Raw genomic sequence first — 18,932 nt, 5'->3', positions numbered from 1 at the left:
AGGGATGCACAGACTTTGGGGGAAGGTGACTGCTTCCTGAAAGTAAAAACATCGAAATAGAAATATGGAGGATAAAGAGGCCAGAGGTGTCAATGATATTCTGGACGGAGGAAAAAAAATAGAATATAGCTTTTCATAGAACTACAAGGAGGTCAATATGGATGAATTACACAGCAGCATGTGAGGTGGGCATTGAGGGGAAGGAAAGAGAGAAAGTGATGAGGCTAGACACAAATAGGACCCATGTCAGGAAGGGCTCTGTATGTCCATAAAGGCAAAAAGAGCTTGAATCCTAAAGGGAAAGGGAACCACTAGTGATTCCAAGCAGGGTGGTGAATTGCCTGAGTGCAGTCCTTCTACTCTGGTGATTCTGCTGAAGCACAAATCTGATCAAACTTGTCTTCTATTCAAAACTCATTGGTGGTCTCAGGATAAAATCCATGTGGTTACTGTTACATATCAGGCTGTTTATGTTAGGGCTTTTGTCCAAGCTTTTTTCTTGACCCTCTTCCCAAACACCCTCTGCTTTGCTCCTCCTAACTTTTCTCTCAACTCATCATGTTCTTTTCACATCATGTTCTTTGCACAGGAGCCAAGAACACTTTACCTACTTTTTTCTGCCTTTGCCTGACCTCTTAGCCTGCACTAGGTGCCCTAGAACAGAACACATATTACACCCAAAGAGAAGTTTTTGATATGGAGATCTGTATTGTCTTTTACTAATGTTATGATTACAAAAAAAAAAAGAATAAATAGATTATATTGATACTTGAATTATGACTTCACAGGAATATGGCCAAGCACATGAATCCCAATGAAGAAGGTTGGGTAGGGTGTGGTGGCATCTTAACTTTCCACACTGAGTCATGACTTAACTCCTTGGTGCTTTTTCTCTTTTTCTTCCAGCTGTACTGTGTTCCTCCTGTTCTAGGGTTTAATAAGAAGCAACAGCAGGGCAACTGGATGGCCATTAGGCCATCGACTCTTGGTTTCAGCTCAGGTCATGATCTTGCAATTGTGATAGGAGCTCTGTGTCGGGTTCTGTGCTGAATATGAAGCCTGTATGAGATTCTCTCTCTCTCTCTCTCTCTCTCTCTCTCTCTCTCTCTCTCTCTCTCCCTTCCCCCCCAACTTCTGTGTGCTCTCTTGCTCTCTAAAAAAAAGAAGAAGAAGAAGAAGAAGCAACAGCAAGGATGGGGATAAAAATAATGTATATAATCTTCTCCAAAGAACAAATTTCTGTTATTTGTAGTTTATGTTTTTTTTTCTTTCTGAGATTCTTTTGCAGGTTTCCCAAGGCAGGCTAAACAGGCAAAAGAGAATAGTATTTAGAAATATTTCTATAAATTACTCAACACAGACATTGTAGAATCCTGACTTATTAAAAAAAAGAGTATTTCTCTTTTTGGTCTCTTATAATGGACACGGGTTTTATTGCTTGAGATTTCTGGATATTCAGGGTGGGGACATTAAGGGAAGGAAGGATACCAATGCTTTTTATTTCATGTATTCACATAAATCATAATCATCCACTTAATTTGCTATAATTTTCTCAATTATAGAAAAGGAATATAAACGTTGAATTTGGGAGGGGGTGAAGTGGCTTAAATTAATATTATAAAATACTTTGAAGCTAAACACTTACTATCTTCAAAAATGTGTATTAAAATATGTCCTCCCCACAAATAAGTTCATGGTATAATTCCCTAAAATGTTACCTAACAATAAAAGTAAGTTGTGCTGTGAAAGTCACATAAATAATAAATTGTTATCCTCTAACCCATATTAGCTTCCCTGAGATTCTTTTGTAGTTACTTTAGAAAATACAACATCAGCAAAACAAGGATTGAAACCCCTCAGAACTTAGATCTATGCTTTAAAATTAAGGGTTGACTTTTTTTTTCTTCACATTTTACAAAACAAAAAGACTTTGTTTTGCAGCCTGGGCTCTGGACCTACACACTGAACAATACCCATCATTCTCTTCAAGCCTTGAAAATGACAGTGACCTCTCGCGCCTCCAGCTCAGCCATGCCCCCTGCTACTGTAGAAGCCTTTGTGGAAAGAGACAGCACCCATTTTCCCCATCCTGTGATGATTTATGCAAATGTGAGAAAGGGGATTTATCCCATTCTGAATGCCACTGTTACTGCTACAATTGAGCCAGAGGCTGCAGATCCCATTGTGCTGAAACTTTTTGACAATGGAGCAGGTAACAGGGAATGTCATGCCATTTTTCATGTTCTCAAGAGCTGCTGTTGTGTTAGGATGCTCAATCTTAAGCTTATCTGTAAAGTTCTTTCAATTCAATTATTTTTCTCATCCAATCTTTTGAGATTCTCAAGTCCTTAGAGAGTCACTGACATACCAAGTAGCTACCAGTCACATCTACACAAAGAAAGAGAATGTAAACTTGGGAAGAGTCTCCTTGAGGTTCTTTAGTGTGGCTGTGGGGCTGTAGAGTGAGTAAAAGTGGAGGAGGAAGGAGCTTAATGCCTAGGTCTTGGCTCTTAGTTGGCCAGTAACACTAGTAACATGATGAGGTCACACAGAACAGGCTTATGTGTCCTTGTGACATGCCCATATTTCTCTAAGATTCACCAGCTTTATTATTCACTGAAATAAAAAGATTGGACAATAAAATAGCAGATGAAAACCCAAGAAGTAAGATGCAGTGGTAGTCTCCTCGACTCAGTTGTCAAAAGAAAATTGGAAATTGAACTTGTGACCCAGGAGATAACCCCAGACTATTCTTTAACCAAGTAGCAGGGTTAATAAGAGGGCAGAGCCAGTGTGTTTACATGTATGATTTGCTCACAAGACAACCAGGCCAGCAAGCCTAGTGGGAAGTGCTCTTTCTGCACCTAGAGTTCAGAGCCTCATCATCATACATCACAGACAGAATAGCATCAGGCCAGGAAATAGCAGCAACTAGACTCAGAATTTCTGACTAACTCTTTTTGACTTAAAAATGGACTCTTCTACTGTTTTATCTTTCCTATTCCATTCTTTCCCTAAACTAAATTCTCAGAATGGCAATAGACCTCAAAGTCTATGTTGGCAGCCACAGGTGTTTGATCTACTAAAAAACTATACTCTTGCTTCAAAAATAAAAATTTTTTTCAAGAGTCTTAGGTTTGGCAACCCATTAGCATTTTTCCATGGCCATCTTACATGACATTTATGAAACAAAAGTTCTTTTAAAGGATTTTAGTTTAAATCTACCTCAGAGGGACACCAAAGAAGTTCTCTCATTTTGCCTATTGGAATGGATTCAAATGAACTTCTCATGCTCTGATTGCTTATCCATGGTCACACCTTTTAGTTTTTGTATATCATCCAAAAATGCACTTTGCAGAATACTTCTCCTTTGCTTCAGCCTGTGGGCCAGCCTGGAGAATAGATCCTGTTCTCTTAGGAGAGCTCACCTGAGTTAGCTCAATAGCTTTTATGTTTATTCCCTGAAACCATTTCATTTATTTGATGTCTAAATTTATACTCTAGAGGCAACTGGTGGCTCAGTCCATTAAGCGTCAGACTCTTGATTGTGGCTCAGGTTGTGATCTCAGGGTCATGAGCTCAAGCCCAGTGTTGGGCTCTGTGCTGGGAGTGGAGCCTGCTTAAGGTTCTCTCACTCTAACTCTCCTAATACTAAACATATTAAATAGCCAACACTTATTTTTATAATGGAAGTAGTATTTATCTGCTGACAAATTCATGAACGGTGATAAAATGTACACTTATTAAATGCCTTATAATTTAAAATGTGCTTTCTCATGAACACTCTGAGATAATCCACACAATAACCCTGTGAGATAAGTTGTCTCGTTTTAAAGATAAGAACACTGAGGCTCAGAGAGATTGTTTTATAGCTACTGAGTGCTGGATCCAGACCTTACAATCAAGTCTTACGACTCCCAAGCTAGTATTCTTTTCCATTTCTTTCTTACTCAAGGATTAAAAGAGATGGCAATAGTAACTGTGGCATGGAGAGAATTTCCTTCATCATTTCTTAACAAAGATAGACTTGATTAATCAGTAAATCACTAAATATCAAGATTTTATTTCTTTCCAATAGATAAAAAATGTCTAGATTTACTATAATAGCAAGTTGCTTAGCACTTTTTATTTTAATTCAATATACTCCTACTTTTCTCATGTTAAGGAGCAGTCCTGCCTCTGTAGTGAGAATTTGAGAACATTTTCATGGTGATACAGTGTTTAGAGTCCAAGGGCCAAATAGGTGGTGTGAACTGACTCTAGGATAGGATAAGCCATTTGCCCAGGGTGCCCACCTGCACTTGAATAGTGAATGTATCCTGAGCTTGGGTTAAACTATACCTCCCACTGCTACCCTTGATTCCCGGCCTCCCCACTATTCAATCATGGACTTGGTTGGAATTGAACTGCTCTCTAAGGATGAGTGTAAAAGGAAAGAAGTCCAGCACTGGCCAAGCTTTCCAAATGCCTCCTGAAGCAAAGCACAATGGATAGAACCAAAGCCTGTCAAACCTCAAGTCACTAAACCCCTCAGAATCTAGAACAATAGTTTCATGCACCCTCTAATAAGGAAATTAAATAATTTCACACTTCTTTATCAACTACAAGTTTTTTTAATCAGGGCTGTAGGACACTTATAAATCCCTTGAAATTGCATGAAATGTATATATGTGTATCTATGTTTATTTCCTGGGAACAGCATAGCTTTTATCTCAAAGGAGTCTATGACAATAAACAAAAAGAATATGCTTGATTTCCACGAAAAATTTGTATTATTTTCAACGATAAGAAGGAGAGCTCTAAAGGTGATTGGTAAATGTTTTATTAGCACTGAAGTATAACTCACTCACCTTCAGAAAATAACTTTTCAGAGGTTAAGGAACCACATGGAGTAGTTAAGGAGCCATTGGATTTTAATATTAAAAGTAGTTATGAGGGATCCCTGGGTGGCGCGGCGGTTTGGCGCCTGCCTTTGGCCCAGGGCGTGATCCTGGAGACCCAGGATCGAATCCCACGTCGGGCTCCCGGTGCATGGAGCCTGCTTCTCCCTCTGCCTGTGTCTCTGCCTGTGTCTCTGCCTGTGTCTCTGCCTCTCTCTCTCTCTCTGTGTGACTATCATAAATAAATAAAAATTAAAAAAAAAAAAGTAGTTATGACCATGACTATATTTGCTAAAATGGGAAGAATGGAGAAGAGTTTATTTCTTATTGATGTAATTAAATATTAGTAAACTGTGATGATAAGTATTGACACTGAGGTGTTTTTTTTTTTTTTATACGTGCAGGTGCTGATATTATAAAAAATGATGGAATTTACTCGAGGTATTTTTTCTCCCTTGCTGTAAATGGTAGATATAGCTTTAAAGTGCATGTCAGTCACTCTCCCAGCATAAGCAGCCTAGCCTACTCTATTCCAGGGAGTCGTGCTATGTACATACCAGGTTACATAGCAAATGGTAAGAATCATGAACACCATTATTTGAATAACACCATTTAATGTATATATCTCTGGTGTGTGTGTGTGTGTGTGTGTGTGTGTGTGTGTGTTGTGTGTATTAGAGATAGGAGTAAAAGAAAGAGAGATGGAATTTCAAAACTGTGCTTAAGTCAATGTATGATTTGTTGCTATCTCTTTGATCCTCCGTGATTCATGGTAGTGAATCAGGAAGCAATAGATAATTCCCCAGATTTTGTATCTTCATTTTAGTCATTATTTTGACCTCTTTCTTGTGGCTGTTTCATCAGAATTACTAACAGATAGAAATTTATTGAGTTTTTTCTCAGTTATAGCTCCTGTATTTCCTCTAGAGAGGTTTAGGCAAGGAAAAGAGGCGAAAGTTGTTAGCAGCTGAAAGAAGGAATAAATATGAGTTTAGATGTTACAGACAACTGAGTGATTGCTGAAGATGTCCTGTCTTCCTTCAAGAGAAAAACACCAAATAACTAGAAGATACACATATTTTCTTAACACCATTGTTATAGTTCCTGAAGGCATCTGGTGGTTAAAGTACAAAAGACAAACAAAAATATGCTATAATTATTTTAAACAATGTCAAAAACATTTCTAAATGTTATTTCCAAAACTGCAGAATCTTTATGAACACTTTTCATGAATTTTAGCAGCTACCACTGATCATTTGGACTATTTCATGACGTGACTATATTTTTGGTCTTTATGCGCTTTTAAGGAGAAAATAATCAAGATGTTCCAATGAATTTGCATCTCCTGATCATTTCAGTGTTGCCTAAAACATAATTTACTCTCCTGTGTATTTACTTTGGTTTACTTCAAAACCAGTATAAATCAAATTGCAAGGTAACATGGTTTTATGGCATAGATAGGATTTCCCATCTAGCTCTAATATTTTACTTATAAATAAATATTCCTTCTTTTGTTTATACATCAAACATTTTTGAAGGCTTACTAAGTGACAGGTTTAGTCCTAGAAACTTGGGATAGCAGGTAGAAAAACACTTGATTCCTACTGAGGAGCTCGAAGTCTAGTCGACTATCTAGTCTAGTACCTTTTTAAAATCCAGGAATTTAAAGGATACACATATCAGCATCTAGCATACAGTGAGATTAGAAAAGTAATATTCAATTGTGCTTTTCCTGAGTATTTTGTAGAGGCTCTTAGCAGCACAGGAAGGAAAAGGTAGGTTTTCCTAGGCATGCCTACTCAGTATAACATTCACTTTAGCAGCTCACTTTTTGATGACCAACTTGAGCTCATTAAAAAACTGGAGCTGCTCTATTTTAATACCACCAAATCTCCAGACACAGCAGTGTCTGCATCCTTCTCCTCACCAAAAGCCAGCATCTGGATCTGCTCTGGATCCCATCCATAGGCCTTGAGAGCTCACCCTTGCATAATTCCACTCTACTGACCCCTCTGAGCAGCATTCAAGCATGATTTACCATCCCATATTTTAAAAAATTCTATTGTTGGTCACCCTTCAGATACTGTCCACCTCCCTGCCATCTACTTCCTTGACATTAATCTAAACCTGCTGACTGAACTTTCTCACCTCCAGTTTACAACACTGTGCACCACAGTCTGACTTCCACCCAAATGCCTCCACTGGAATGGCTCCAGTCCTAGTCACCAATGAACACTCTGCTGTTAAATCCAAAGAACATATTTCCATCCTTGTTTTATCTGACCTCAGCAGTGTCTGACACAGCTGATTGATTTCTCCTTTGTCATTTCCTGGCTTCTAGGATTACCTCTTATGCTCTGGAATTTTTTTTGTGAGGCTCCTTTTCCGGCTCTTCCTTTTCTAACAAGCCTCTAAGTGCTGACAATCCTCAGAGATCATGCCTAACCTTCTTACCCTATCATCTGGAGCCACACTACCTGGGTTTGGAATCTCACTCTTCAATCTACTACTAGTTGTGTGACTTCGGGCAAGTTACTTAGCTTCTGTTTGCCTCAGTTTCATCATCTTGATAATAGGAGGTGGGGGGGAGGGGAGTAATAATTGTACCCTCCTGTAGCATTGCTAGGAAGATTAAATACTCAATACATTTAAGGTAGGTAAATGAGTTCCTGGCACATAGTGAACCAGGCGCTCAATCAATGCTGTTTATTATTATAGTTGAGATTGTTATTAGGTAACCTCATTAATCCATATGGTTTTAATAACGTCTATATGCCTATAACTTCCCAATTCATAAGTTTAAAATTATTAGATCTAGATAAAAACCTTTTTTGAGCTTGAAATCCATATCTAACTGGCTCCTTGTCACCTTCAATTAGATGTTTTAAAGGAATCACAAACCTTGTAACTTACATTTTTAGTCTCCTTCCCATTAAACTGCTTCTCCCACGTTGCTCATTTTAGAAACCTGGGAGCTGCTTCTTTTTCTTTTTCTTTTCTACCAACTTTATCTCCTTCACCATTCCATATTAAAATCCATCACCAGCTTTTATTGATTTTATCTCTGAATCACATCTCAAACTGCCTACTTATGCCCTCCTCCCCACTGCTGTCACCCAGCCCAACCTGCCACATTCCCTGTCTGCGGCAGTGACTGTCTTAATGGCTCCCTGCTTGCTGCACTAGAACTCATTCTCTAAGGAGAGCAGCCACAGTGACCTGTTAGGAAATAAATGTGATCATGTCACTGCCCTGCTTCCCCACAGCGTGAAAGATTAAACTCGAAAGTCATTACAATGGCCCGAAAGGCCCTCTATAAGCTTCTCTCTCCTGTCTTATCTCAAACTGTTCTCCTCCTCGCTTTAATTAAATTTTTCTAATTTGCAAGGCTCTTTAGTACCTCAGAGGTTTTACACAACCTGTTCCCTCTGCCTGGGATATTACTACCTCCACTCTGCCTGGTTGTCTCCTAGTCACCCTTTAGGATGCCTTTAAATGTTACTTCCTCGATACCACTAAAAATTATGAACCTGTACTATTTTTCTTCACAGCACCCTGCCTTTTTTTCACTTATGTTTATCACAACTTATAAATATAGTTTTTTAAGTATGATTATAAATTCCATGATGGATACTCTTTTGTCTATGATTACTGGCACAGCATATGCTCTCAAAATACTTATTTAGTGAAAGAATGGACAAATGAATGGATGAATGAATGAATGATGGAATAAACAAACTCAGCTTTCTAAAGATGTAGTAAAGCAAAGAAGGTTTTAAAACATCTTTCCATAATCTCTCAAAAACGAGCTATTTAGGAGATTGTAACTTGTTGTTTTGGCTGTTCTCTTCTTGGTCACAGGCAACATTCAAATGAATGCTCCAAGAAAATCAGCGGGCAGGAGTGAGGAGGAGCAAAAGTGGGGCATTAGCCAAGTCAGTTCAGGAGGCTCCTTTTCAGTGCTAGGAGTTCCAGCTGGCCCCCATCCTGACGTGTTCCCACCATGCAAAATTACTGACCTACAAGCCGTCAAAGTAGAAGATGAGGTGACTTTATCTTGGACAGCACCTGGAGAAGACTATGATCAAGGCCAGGGTAGGTTTCTTGGTTTCACTACCTGTTCTTCTACAAGGTAGCATTTCTAATAAATAAGTCAGGGGTTAGTTGAGTAAAAATAGCTTTAGGGGCTTAGAGCTGACAAAGCTGCAGAGGGTTATGAAAAGCTTTGAGTTGTTGATAGGGCTTTATATGCTGGAGTCTAGGAATGGGAGCTTGTGAGCTCCCCCAGAATTGAGAAGGCCCTGGTAAGCGAACTGACACTGATCAACTAGAAATCTTGATTGGAAACTTAAATACCATATGTAAGAGTGCTCTAGTCAACAGAAATGGGTTCTGCATTACAGAGCATGGACTTCCAAATACTGGAGGCATTTAGTTTTGTGAAGATTAGATGGTGGATAGTGAACTCAAAGATTTATAAGTCAGGGTAAGGAGAATAATTCCTATGACTCATGCAAAACTAGGTGCACTTTCCACCCCCATTTCTGGCCATCACTTTTGTTAGGGAGACTAGAACCAGTTCCATTACTTGGGCTTTCTTACCCTTGTTTGGATGGACATTAATAAAGTTCTTTCTTAATATTCCCTTTTTTAAGGCGTACACTAGGCTTCTTCCAGCATCATTTCTTGATCCCTGTAGCAATTCAACAAAATAACTTTCCTCAAAGAATAACTTTTCTAATATCTTTGCCATCACCAAAACATGGTTATCATTGACTATACATTCAGTAGCTTATTTCCTGTTGCCTCTGATTGAGATTCCTGTAGGAACCAACCTTCTCTGTTGAAAGCTTATTCTGTCAATATCAGTCAATAACAGTGACCACCTTGGGCCTTTGCCAGTCTTGCTTCCAGCTTAGGTCAACGTTATTTGGCTTATAATTCTCTATTTATTATATTCACCAGAAAGCACCTCAATAACAAATAATTTTGTGCTGCTGCGGAACATCAGTTTGTAGCTTTGTCTTCCAGTTCTTTTATCAAAATCTATCTCTTCCTGTCAGAGGAGAAGGAAGTGAAATACTTTACACTCTGAATTAATGGTTTTCCTAATATAAAGATTGGAGATGTGCAATAATTGAAATTCTGGGATGGATATGTCTTTTGAATAAAGGAAAAAGCTGTAACTTACATGCCAGGAAAATATTGTTTCCACTCTGGCTTTAAGTCCTGCTTTTTGATCTTTGGCAAGTTGCTTAACCTCTATTGACCTCAGTTTCCTTGTATGAAAAATAGAACTACAGATATTTATTTCATAAGGTATTGTAAAGAGGAAATGAAATGACACATATAAAATCAGAAAGGGGAGAGAAAGTGTGCCAAGTTTCCTGGCTGCTAGTTTGTGTTGCTACTGCCTTCTCTAGCTTTTTTTTTAAATCTAGAATAAGGAGCCATTATCGGTCCCATCTTTATTTAAAGGTAAGAGTGGTGCCACCTAGTGGTACCTAGTGAGAACCTAGTGTTCTCACTCTCCTCACTGCCTCAGAAACATCTAGTATTCTGAAAGAGACTAGTAAATGCAAGCTCTGGCTCCCATTACTACTGGAAATTGTTCCTTTCAAGGGCCATAAGATTTCAAGCACATTGCTGAATTAAAAGAGTAAAAAGAAAGTGTGCAGTGTTAATGGTTATTAATGGTTTGAGAAGAAGAAATACAACCATATGGGACTTTAGAATTGGTATCACAAAAGGCATTAATCAAGAGAATAAGGAGATCTTCATGCAACTTCACTGAAGAGTGGTATGATTGAAGTGGATCTGATTTGTTATAATGTCAAAACCATAAACCACAAAAGATATGTAGGGGGAATGCCTGTATGTCTATTAAGTTGTTGAAATCACTGTCATAACTGATTTGATGACTCAACAATGGCAAAATTGACCAATTAGTCATGAACAGACCAACTAGCAAATAGGTACCTGTTTAATCCAGAAACGTGCTTTCATTGCCTATTTTTCCCCCCACAAATTATTGTCTAGCATCCTCACCTCTATGATCAGAGTTTAAAATAATGGGAAAACATCTCTGGCTATATAATTATAAAATGTCTCTGTGACTATTCTTAAAAACTTTGTTAGCAATAAATGGATATCTCATATATGCCCAAGCATATCAGTATTTATCCAGGGAGCAGCTCTTTACTATACACAATATCCTAGAAAAGATAGCCAATTTGGTGGAATAAGCGAAACATTATCAGATCATTATTATGTTTGGGAATATTATGGAATTATGGAAATGGGTTACCTCCTTGGGTTTTCCTTAGAAGTCGAGGGTAATATAATTTCTAAAACTGAGAACCAAGCATGTTCTTCATCTCCTTTGTATTTATTTTTAGAAATTAGAGTGAAAATATATTTACTAAGCAAGTATTAATGCCCAGCACAGCACTAAACATAATTTAAGACAGTCATTGCACTCCAAGAATTTATAATGGTATACTGAGGGGAAAAAAGGCATAACATGGTCAAAAATCACAGTTTAACACAGTGCCATTTATATGGTTTGGAAGCCACAGAAGTGAAAAGACTGTAGAGATCAGTGTGGGTGGGAGCAGAGGAGAGGCCAAGTTCTTACACCAGGGAACCGGGCAGAGCCTTTGGAGTGGGGCCAGATTACAAAAAGCAACAATCTTGTAACTCCTTCTCTACAGTGACTACCTTCCCTTCATGCCTAACAACCTTTCACTCTGAAGAGTTTTCATCATGTTCATATATAATCATTGTTAGAATTTGTTATCCTTAAAAATTATTGAAAATGTGCTGCTTTTGAAAAAAGCCATTCGGTGACAGCAGTTGTTCTCCCCACTACCCCTTCCTCTAACCCTCAGGTATACTTCTACCTTGTAAGAATACTTAATGTAGGAGAGACCTAAAATAATTCTTAGGGGATGAACTGGATTTCCAAATGAAGAGAGGAGGTAGCACTGTTGTTGCCACCAGTGAAAACAGAGCTCCCTGAAAATGGGACCAAGTCTTCAATTTCCTGTCTCCATCCTCAACAGAAACCCAGAGAATTTATTGGTAAAGATGCTAATGAAGATGTAAGCTTCAGTAACTGGAAAAGTAGCAGTTATTGGGAAATAAGAAATAAGAGGGAGTATAGCCTACTGGGAGGCTGCATGGCATAGCGTTAAGGTATTGGGCTCTGGAATCAGACACATCATCTTTTACCTGTGTAACCTGAGGAAAGTTAATTTCTTTCAATTTCTGATTATTAATTTGCAGAAGCAGATAGTAAAAGTAGCTATCTCAGAGCATTGCTAAGAGAATTGAATGAGGTAAGGTGCAGAGAGGGATTAAAACAGTGTCTGGCCCATATTAAGTGTTCAGTAAATATCAGCATTTGTAACATTTTGGAGGCAGACGGGGTCTTAGAGATGTGCTCGTCTGACCCCTTTGTTTCAAATGTAAGGGAATGACTCTGAGAGTTTAAGTGTCTTGCCCAAGGCCACAGAGCTAATTTCATTGGTTAAAATATACCGTGAAAAAAGAGCTAGAGACCAAACCCAGAGCCTTACACCTAAGAGGTCAAAGATGCAGAAGCAGCCTGATTTCTCTTTCTCACAGGGAGAGGGGGGCCATAACAAGTACTGTAAAGGGAAGGAGCCTCTCCATGAACGCATGAGTTGAGTTTGTTTTGAGTCTTTGAAGTTATATAGCTGTCCTGCACAAAGTTTAACAGATGCTAATAGTAGAATGTAATGGGGTTTGGAATTAGAAGAAATGAGTTCATTTCCAGCACTATGACTTCTTGACTGTTCACCATGCTATCACATTTAACTTCCTGAATCCCCACCATTTTCTTTTAAAATGAGATGATCAATTTTACACAGAGAGAGCTGTGGATATGGAAACTGTAAATGCTAAGGCTTTTGAAATATTACTTGTTTCATTATCTAGAGGACTGGGAAAGCACCATGGAGAAGTCTTTCTCCGGAGAGAACAATGGACATAGGAACAATGGATGTATGTTCCACTGTGAGTGTTCTGCAGATGGTCAGCCTAGCTTCTCACTCGTATCTGTGCCCTTGTATTTGAACCACAGCAGGAAGCAACTCAGCTCCAAGTGGATTCACTTTGAGGGACTTGGCTGATTGATAAACTTGAATATAAAGGCTATATTTTGTTTTGACAACCTTCTCTAAGGGCAACCTTCTCTATTCTAATTACTCTTCAGGAGTACATATAGTCTATCAAAATTATTATAGTTTTGGAAACTGCTCAAAACATAGTCATCAGAATATTTTCATTTTTTTAATTAAAACTTGGACTGTTCTATGGTTTTCATTCCTCAGAATAAAATCCTCTTTTGAAGCTGCTCTGTTCATTGTTGAATCTATTTTTAGCCATTTTATTTATTTATTTATTTAGATTTTATTTATTTATTCATGAAAGACACACACACACACAGAGGCAGAGACACGGGCAAAGGGAGAAGCAGGCTTCATGCAGGGAGCCCGGTGTGGGACTGGATTCCTGGACTCCAGGATCATGACCTGGGCTGAAGGCAGGTGCTAAACCACTGAGCCACCCAGTGATCTCCTTTTTAGCCATTTTAGAGAAGAGTTATGATATTATGAGAGTGATCTAGTACTACACATAGCTTCCCTTTTTGTATCTAGTAATTATTTGTTATTCATAATTTTATTTTTGAATTGATGATACTTTCACATGGGTTGAAAATAAAAACAGCATAACAATGTTAACGTAACACTTAAAAATGTATTGAACTATACACTGGGTTGTACATGCTAAAAATGGTTAAGATGATAAATTTTATGTTATGTGTAACTTACTCCAATTTTGAAAAATTAAAACAATATAAGGAAATCAAAACAATAAAATTCCTGCCCTCAGCTTCTTCAAATTTAGCTGTTCTGTAACATGCAGTTTCTTAACCTATCAGTCTGCCATGAATTAATGTCATAGCACTTCACATATAATGTGAGAATCTTTCAAAAGTATAACTCCAAGTACCCTCTTCCATATTTTGTGGTTCTGCTGTCGTGTATTGTACTGGCTACAGTTTTATAAAGCCTACAATGTATTGTTATAGTTTCTGTTCTTTTGAGGTTTTTTTTTTTTTGTTATAGTTTCTGTTTTAAACAAGCAATTGTCGTTTTGATAAATTTTAAAAAGAAAAAAAATGACCCTTTTTAAGTAACCCATATAGTCACCATTTCTAGTCTTCTTCCTTCCTGTAAGTCTGAATTTTTATCTATCATCATTTCCCTTGTAGCTCAGGTCTTTAGGAGAAATTCTCTCAGGATTCAATTATGTGAAAATGTGTTCATTTCACCTTAAGTTATGAAGTACATTTTCACTAGATATAAAATTCTAGGGCAATAGATTTTCCTTTTAGTACTTTAAATATGTCATTTCATTGTCTTATGGCCCTAATTTTTTTCTGATGAGAAGTCAACTATCATTCTTACTGTTATTTTCCTGAGTATAAAGTGTCTTTCTTCACCTTTGGCTGCTTTAAATTGTTTTTATCTTTAGTGTTTAACAGATTAGCCATGATGTGCCTCAGTGTGGTTTTCCTTATATATGTTCTGTTTGGGGACTGTTGAGTTTCCTGGATCTGTAAAATATTCTTTTTGACCAAATTTGCAATATTTCCAGCTAATATATCTTCAAAAAATTTCTGTTCTATTCTTTTTCTTCTTTTCTTCCTGGATAATGTTGATATGATACAATATGATTATATTTTATTCTACCCACATACACTAAATGGATATGTCAGTAGATCACAAAGATCAGTGAGATTCTGTTCAATTTTTCTCTTTGTCCTGAGTGCTACAGTTTGATTTTTATGGACTTGTCTTCAAGCTTACTGATTTTTTCTTCTTTTGTGTCCACAGTACTGTTAATCTTCTCAAATGAATGTTTTCATTGTTTTTTTTTTCCAATTCTAGAATTTCCATTTTCTTCTTTTTTTAAGTTTCTGTATCTCTCCTCAAGTTTCCCATCTCTTCATTTACTATATCCAATGTGTTCTGTTGACTTTCAACATATTCATCATGGTTATTTTAAAGTCCTGTCTATTAATTTCTTTTTTTTTTTTTTTTAAGATTTTATTTATTTAAGAGAGAGAAAGAGAGAGAAGCAGGCTCCATGCGGGGAGCCTGACGTGGGACTTGATCTCAGATCTCCAGGATCACGCCCTGGGCTGAAGGTGGTGCTAAACCACTGGGCCACCAGGGTTACCCCTGTCTATTAATTTCAAATCTCCGTCATTTGTGACTCATTTTATTTCTTGATATTTTTCTTAACTACATATCACATTTTCGACTTCTTTGCATGTTTATGGATGAGCATGTGGTAGTAAATTAGAGACTCTGGAATCTGTTAGATTCTTCTGAAGAGTTTTAAAATTTTTCTTTTCTTTCTTTCAGTGAGAGAAAGAAAGCAAGAGAGAGCATGTGCATGCAGATGAGTGGGGGAGGGGACAGAGGGAAAGAGGGAAGCAGATTCCCTGTTGACAAGGGAGATGACACAAGACTTGATCTCAGGACCCTGAGATCATGACCTGAGCCAAAGGCCAATAGATGCTCAACTGACTGAGTCAACCAGGACTGCCATGAATTTTGAAATTTTTCTAATACATAGTTTGGTTCACCTTGAATTTGAGGCGGCTTGGTTTTACTTTTGAGTAGGGTTTGTCTATTTCAGTTTTACTTTTAATCCACAGTATATCCCTTAATTCTGAAATCCAATCTTTATTCCTAAAGCATGGCTCTTCCAATGTTTTAATGAATATCTCCAGATATTTACCACACTCCTCTAACCTGACAAAGCTCACACTCTAAACTCTATACCTTTGGTGAGCATTAGCATAAAACTCTGCTCTGCTTTTCAGCCTTCTAGCTTTTATTTGTCCCTATCTGGCTCCCTCAATTTTTAGCCACTCTGGCAATCCCATACTCAGTCTTCTGATTTCTCAGATCCAGAAGGTAGCTGGTTTTCAGTTCCAGCTATTCTATCTGTACAGGAGAAGGAAGTGCCTTAAGAGGAAAGGCTGTATACATATGAATCATTCCTACTTTGATTTCCTTCTTTTAAGGATTGTAACACCTCTGGTTTCTGCCAATTCTGCCGATTAAAATCTGCCGATTTTAATGTGAATCAAGTCCTTCAATAGCTTGTTTCCTTTGTTGTTTTGTTTGTCGCCTTCTTTGGAGTTCATAACTGTTACCTTCTGGAGAGTTAGTCTAATAGAAGCCACATAGCCATTCAAAGAACTCAGAACTAAACTTTTACCTTTGACTTAAGTAACACATATTTTTGTCACTTAACATTTATGCTTATATCTTGCTTAAGAGGATATTTTCCATGTGGAAGTTTTTCATTGTATGTATTCAAATCTATCAATTTTTTGTTTATGGCTTCTGAATTTTGAGTCTTAATTAGAAGGGCCTTTCCTACTTCAAGACTCTACTGGAATTTATCTATCATTTCCTACTACATACTTAATATTTTACATCAAATTTCTTGATCATTGTGGAGTTTACGTTGAAAAAAATGTTTGTGATATGGATCCAGTTTTATTTTTCTACATCATTTTACCCAAATAGCATTGTCACACACTATTTATCAAGAAATTTGTATTTTCCCACATTAATTTGTATTTTACCTCTATTATATACTTTTTGGATGTATTGTGGCCTATTTTTAGATAGTCGCTTATTTGTGTACCAGTACTACAATTTTTTAGTTATAGAGGCATTACAGTGTTTTTATATCTGATAGGCTTAGTACTCCCACATAGCTATTTTCTTAGTCTTTATATGGCCAGCCTTGATTATTTATTTGCCATTGAAGCTGTACAATAAGCTTGTTAAAAGAGAAACTAGAGGCACTTTTAATAAAATCATGTAAAATTTACAAAATAACTTAGTGGGAAAAATTACATCTTTATTATGCTGAATCTTCCTATTAAAAAAATCTAAGTTGTTCCTCTTTTCAGGTTTCAATATGAGTTCTTATATAATGCTTTAAAGTTTTGTTCATATGCAATTTTTTGTTGTTTATTTCTATTGTTGCTATTCTCATTAGTCATTTCTCATAGACTAGTAACCTTTCCATTTATATTTTTAAATTTCAGCTAACAGCTATGAAATAAGAATCAGTAAAAGTTTACAGAATATTCAAGATGACTTCAACAATGCCATTTTAGTGAATACATCAAAGCTAAATCCTCAGCAAGCTGGCACCAAGGAGGTATTTACATTCTCACCAAAGCTTTTCACAAATGGACCTGACCACCAACCTGATGGAGAGACACAAGAAAGCCACAGAATTTATGTGGCAATACGAGCAATAGATAAGAACTCCTTAAAGTCTGTTATATCTAACATTGCCCAAGCATCTCTGTTTATTTCCCCAAATTCTTCTCCTATTCTTACCAGAGATCATCTTATATTGAAAGGAGTTTTGACAGCAATGGGTTCAATAGGAATCATTTGCCTCACTATAGTTGTAACACATTGTACTTTAAACAGGAAAAAAAGAGCAGACAAAAAAGAGAATGGAACAAAATTAATATGAGCAAATGTACAGGGTACCTTCCTTCTTAGATATAAGACACATGGCCTTTGTGCTTTAGAAAAACATACCAATAAAGTCAAATTAACATCAGAACTATTAAATATGCTTTGAGTTTTTGTATAATACAGATCAGATTTTTACATAGTAAACAGACAAAAAATCTGTTATAACGCTCATTTTTGGAAGGAAATTGGGAGAAACTTTTGAGCTTTGGCTATGCACAAAATAATAAAAATTTTTCTTTAAGGTAATGTCTTTAAAAGCAAAGGCAAGGGCAAGGTTGAACCAAAGAGTCAAGAAAGGCTTGTTTTATTGTGGAGGAAAAATAGCCCCAGGTAGAGGAAAGGAGGTTGGTAGAACTGTCTATATGAAGTAATTGTTTAGTTACTTTGATTAATTTTTATTTCCCCTTATCTTTTCAGAATAGGTTGCTTGTTTATGACTAAAGATCAAGCTGCATTTTATATATGAAGCCCCTCTTGTAATGTTCTTCACCTCTTGCCATTTGGTTAACTATACTACAGATCAAATCCCATTGCTAGTGCTCAAAGAGATCTGTGTTCACTTTGAGAGTTAACAGTGAAATGTAGGTATATTACCCTAGTCCCCTGATATTAGTTTTGTAACAGAGGTGTATTGAATTTATTGCATATGAATTTGTATTGCCTTGGGTATTATTCAATAAAAATGTTAAAATTCTCATAAGGCTTTAAATAAAGAATGAAAGACATAGTTGTGAGCTTATTTTAATACATATACAGGCTATATAGTTTTATTTCAACCAAAGAAGAAGTCATGGGGGACCATGGGGGAGGGAGAAACTGACCTTTGTTAATGATTAACTGATTCTATCTTTTCTTTAAAGAAGATTCTAGGAATCCTTTCTCCATCAAAGTTTATTTACCTATGGGAGCCAGAGTTGTGGGGTTGGTGAATAGAGGGTGAAGCATAGGTCAAAAGGAAATAAAAATCATCTTTCATCTAATTTTACTATCCTTATTTTTTTAAGATTATTGAGCAATAGAATAATTTGCCTTGTATATTAAAGAACTTTAAACCTTATTGGCTAAATACAAATAATAAGGTGGAACAGATATATTTTAAAACCAGGACCTAAAAATGAAAATTAGATTAAGTTCTGGAGAAGCAGGAAGGGAATTGTGGGAAGCTGGAACAGGAGGAAAGAGAAAGAAGCATAGAGCCTGTGTCAGAGATTCAGGAGAGTGCTGGGGAGTAAAATGACCAGCAAATCTCTGTACCGAGGCTGCCTCTTTGCAACTTAGACTACGTCCAAGGTCTGACCAGTTATATTCTAAGTCTCACGGTGCCTAAATGTTTGCAGATGCAGACTTCAAGTCCCTAGGCAGCTCAGTCCCTCCTCCCTCTCTTGCCATTATGCCTGCTAGCCTGGGATTTGCTTCTCTGTAGCTTCAATGAGCT

At 37.1% G+C, this 18,932-nt stretch overlaps 1 protein-coding gene across 2 annotated transcripts in view; it reads left to right on the top strand.

Moving 5' to 3' along the window:
* CLCA2 (chloride channel accessory 2) overlaps positions 1–18,222 on the top strand; it is a 39,711-nt gene extending 21,489 nt beyond the window's left edge. Inside the window, exons 11-15 of one of the 2 annotated variants that reach the window (XM_072754686.1) lie at positions 1,942–2,212; positions 5,285–5,455; positions 8,742–8,975; positions 12,843–12,920; positions 17,050–18,222. In XM_072754686.1, coding sequence (XP_072610787.1) covers positions 1,942–2,212; positions 5,285–5,455; positions 8,742–8,975; positions 12,843–12,920; positions 17,050–17,492 — 1,197 coding nt within the window. In that variant the 3' untranslated portion in view covers positions 17,493–18,222. The remainder of the gene's footprint in view (positions 1–1,941; positions 2,213–5,284; positions 5,456–8,741; positions 8,976–12,842; positions 12,921–17,049) is intronic. The other variant, XM_026004719.2, reaches the window with a different exon arrangement.
* The last annotated feature ends 710 nt before the right edge of the window (positions 18,223–18,932 follow it).

The sequence above is a fragment of the Vulpes vulpes genome, chromosome 3 (assembly GCF_048418805.1).
Source record: "Vulpes vulpes isolate BD-2025 chromosome 3, VulVul3, whole genome shotgun sequence".
In the NCBI taxonomy this organism is placed as follows: domain Eukaryota; kingdom Metazoa; phylum Chordata; class Mammalia; order Carnivora; family Canidae; genus Vulpes; species Vulpes vulpes.
This window is presented reverse-complemented; position numbering and strand designations above follow the sequence as displayed.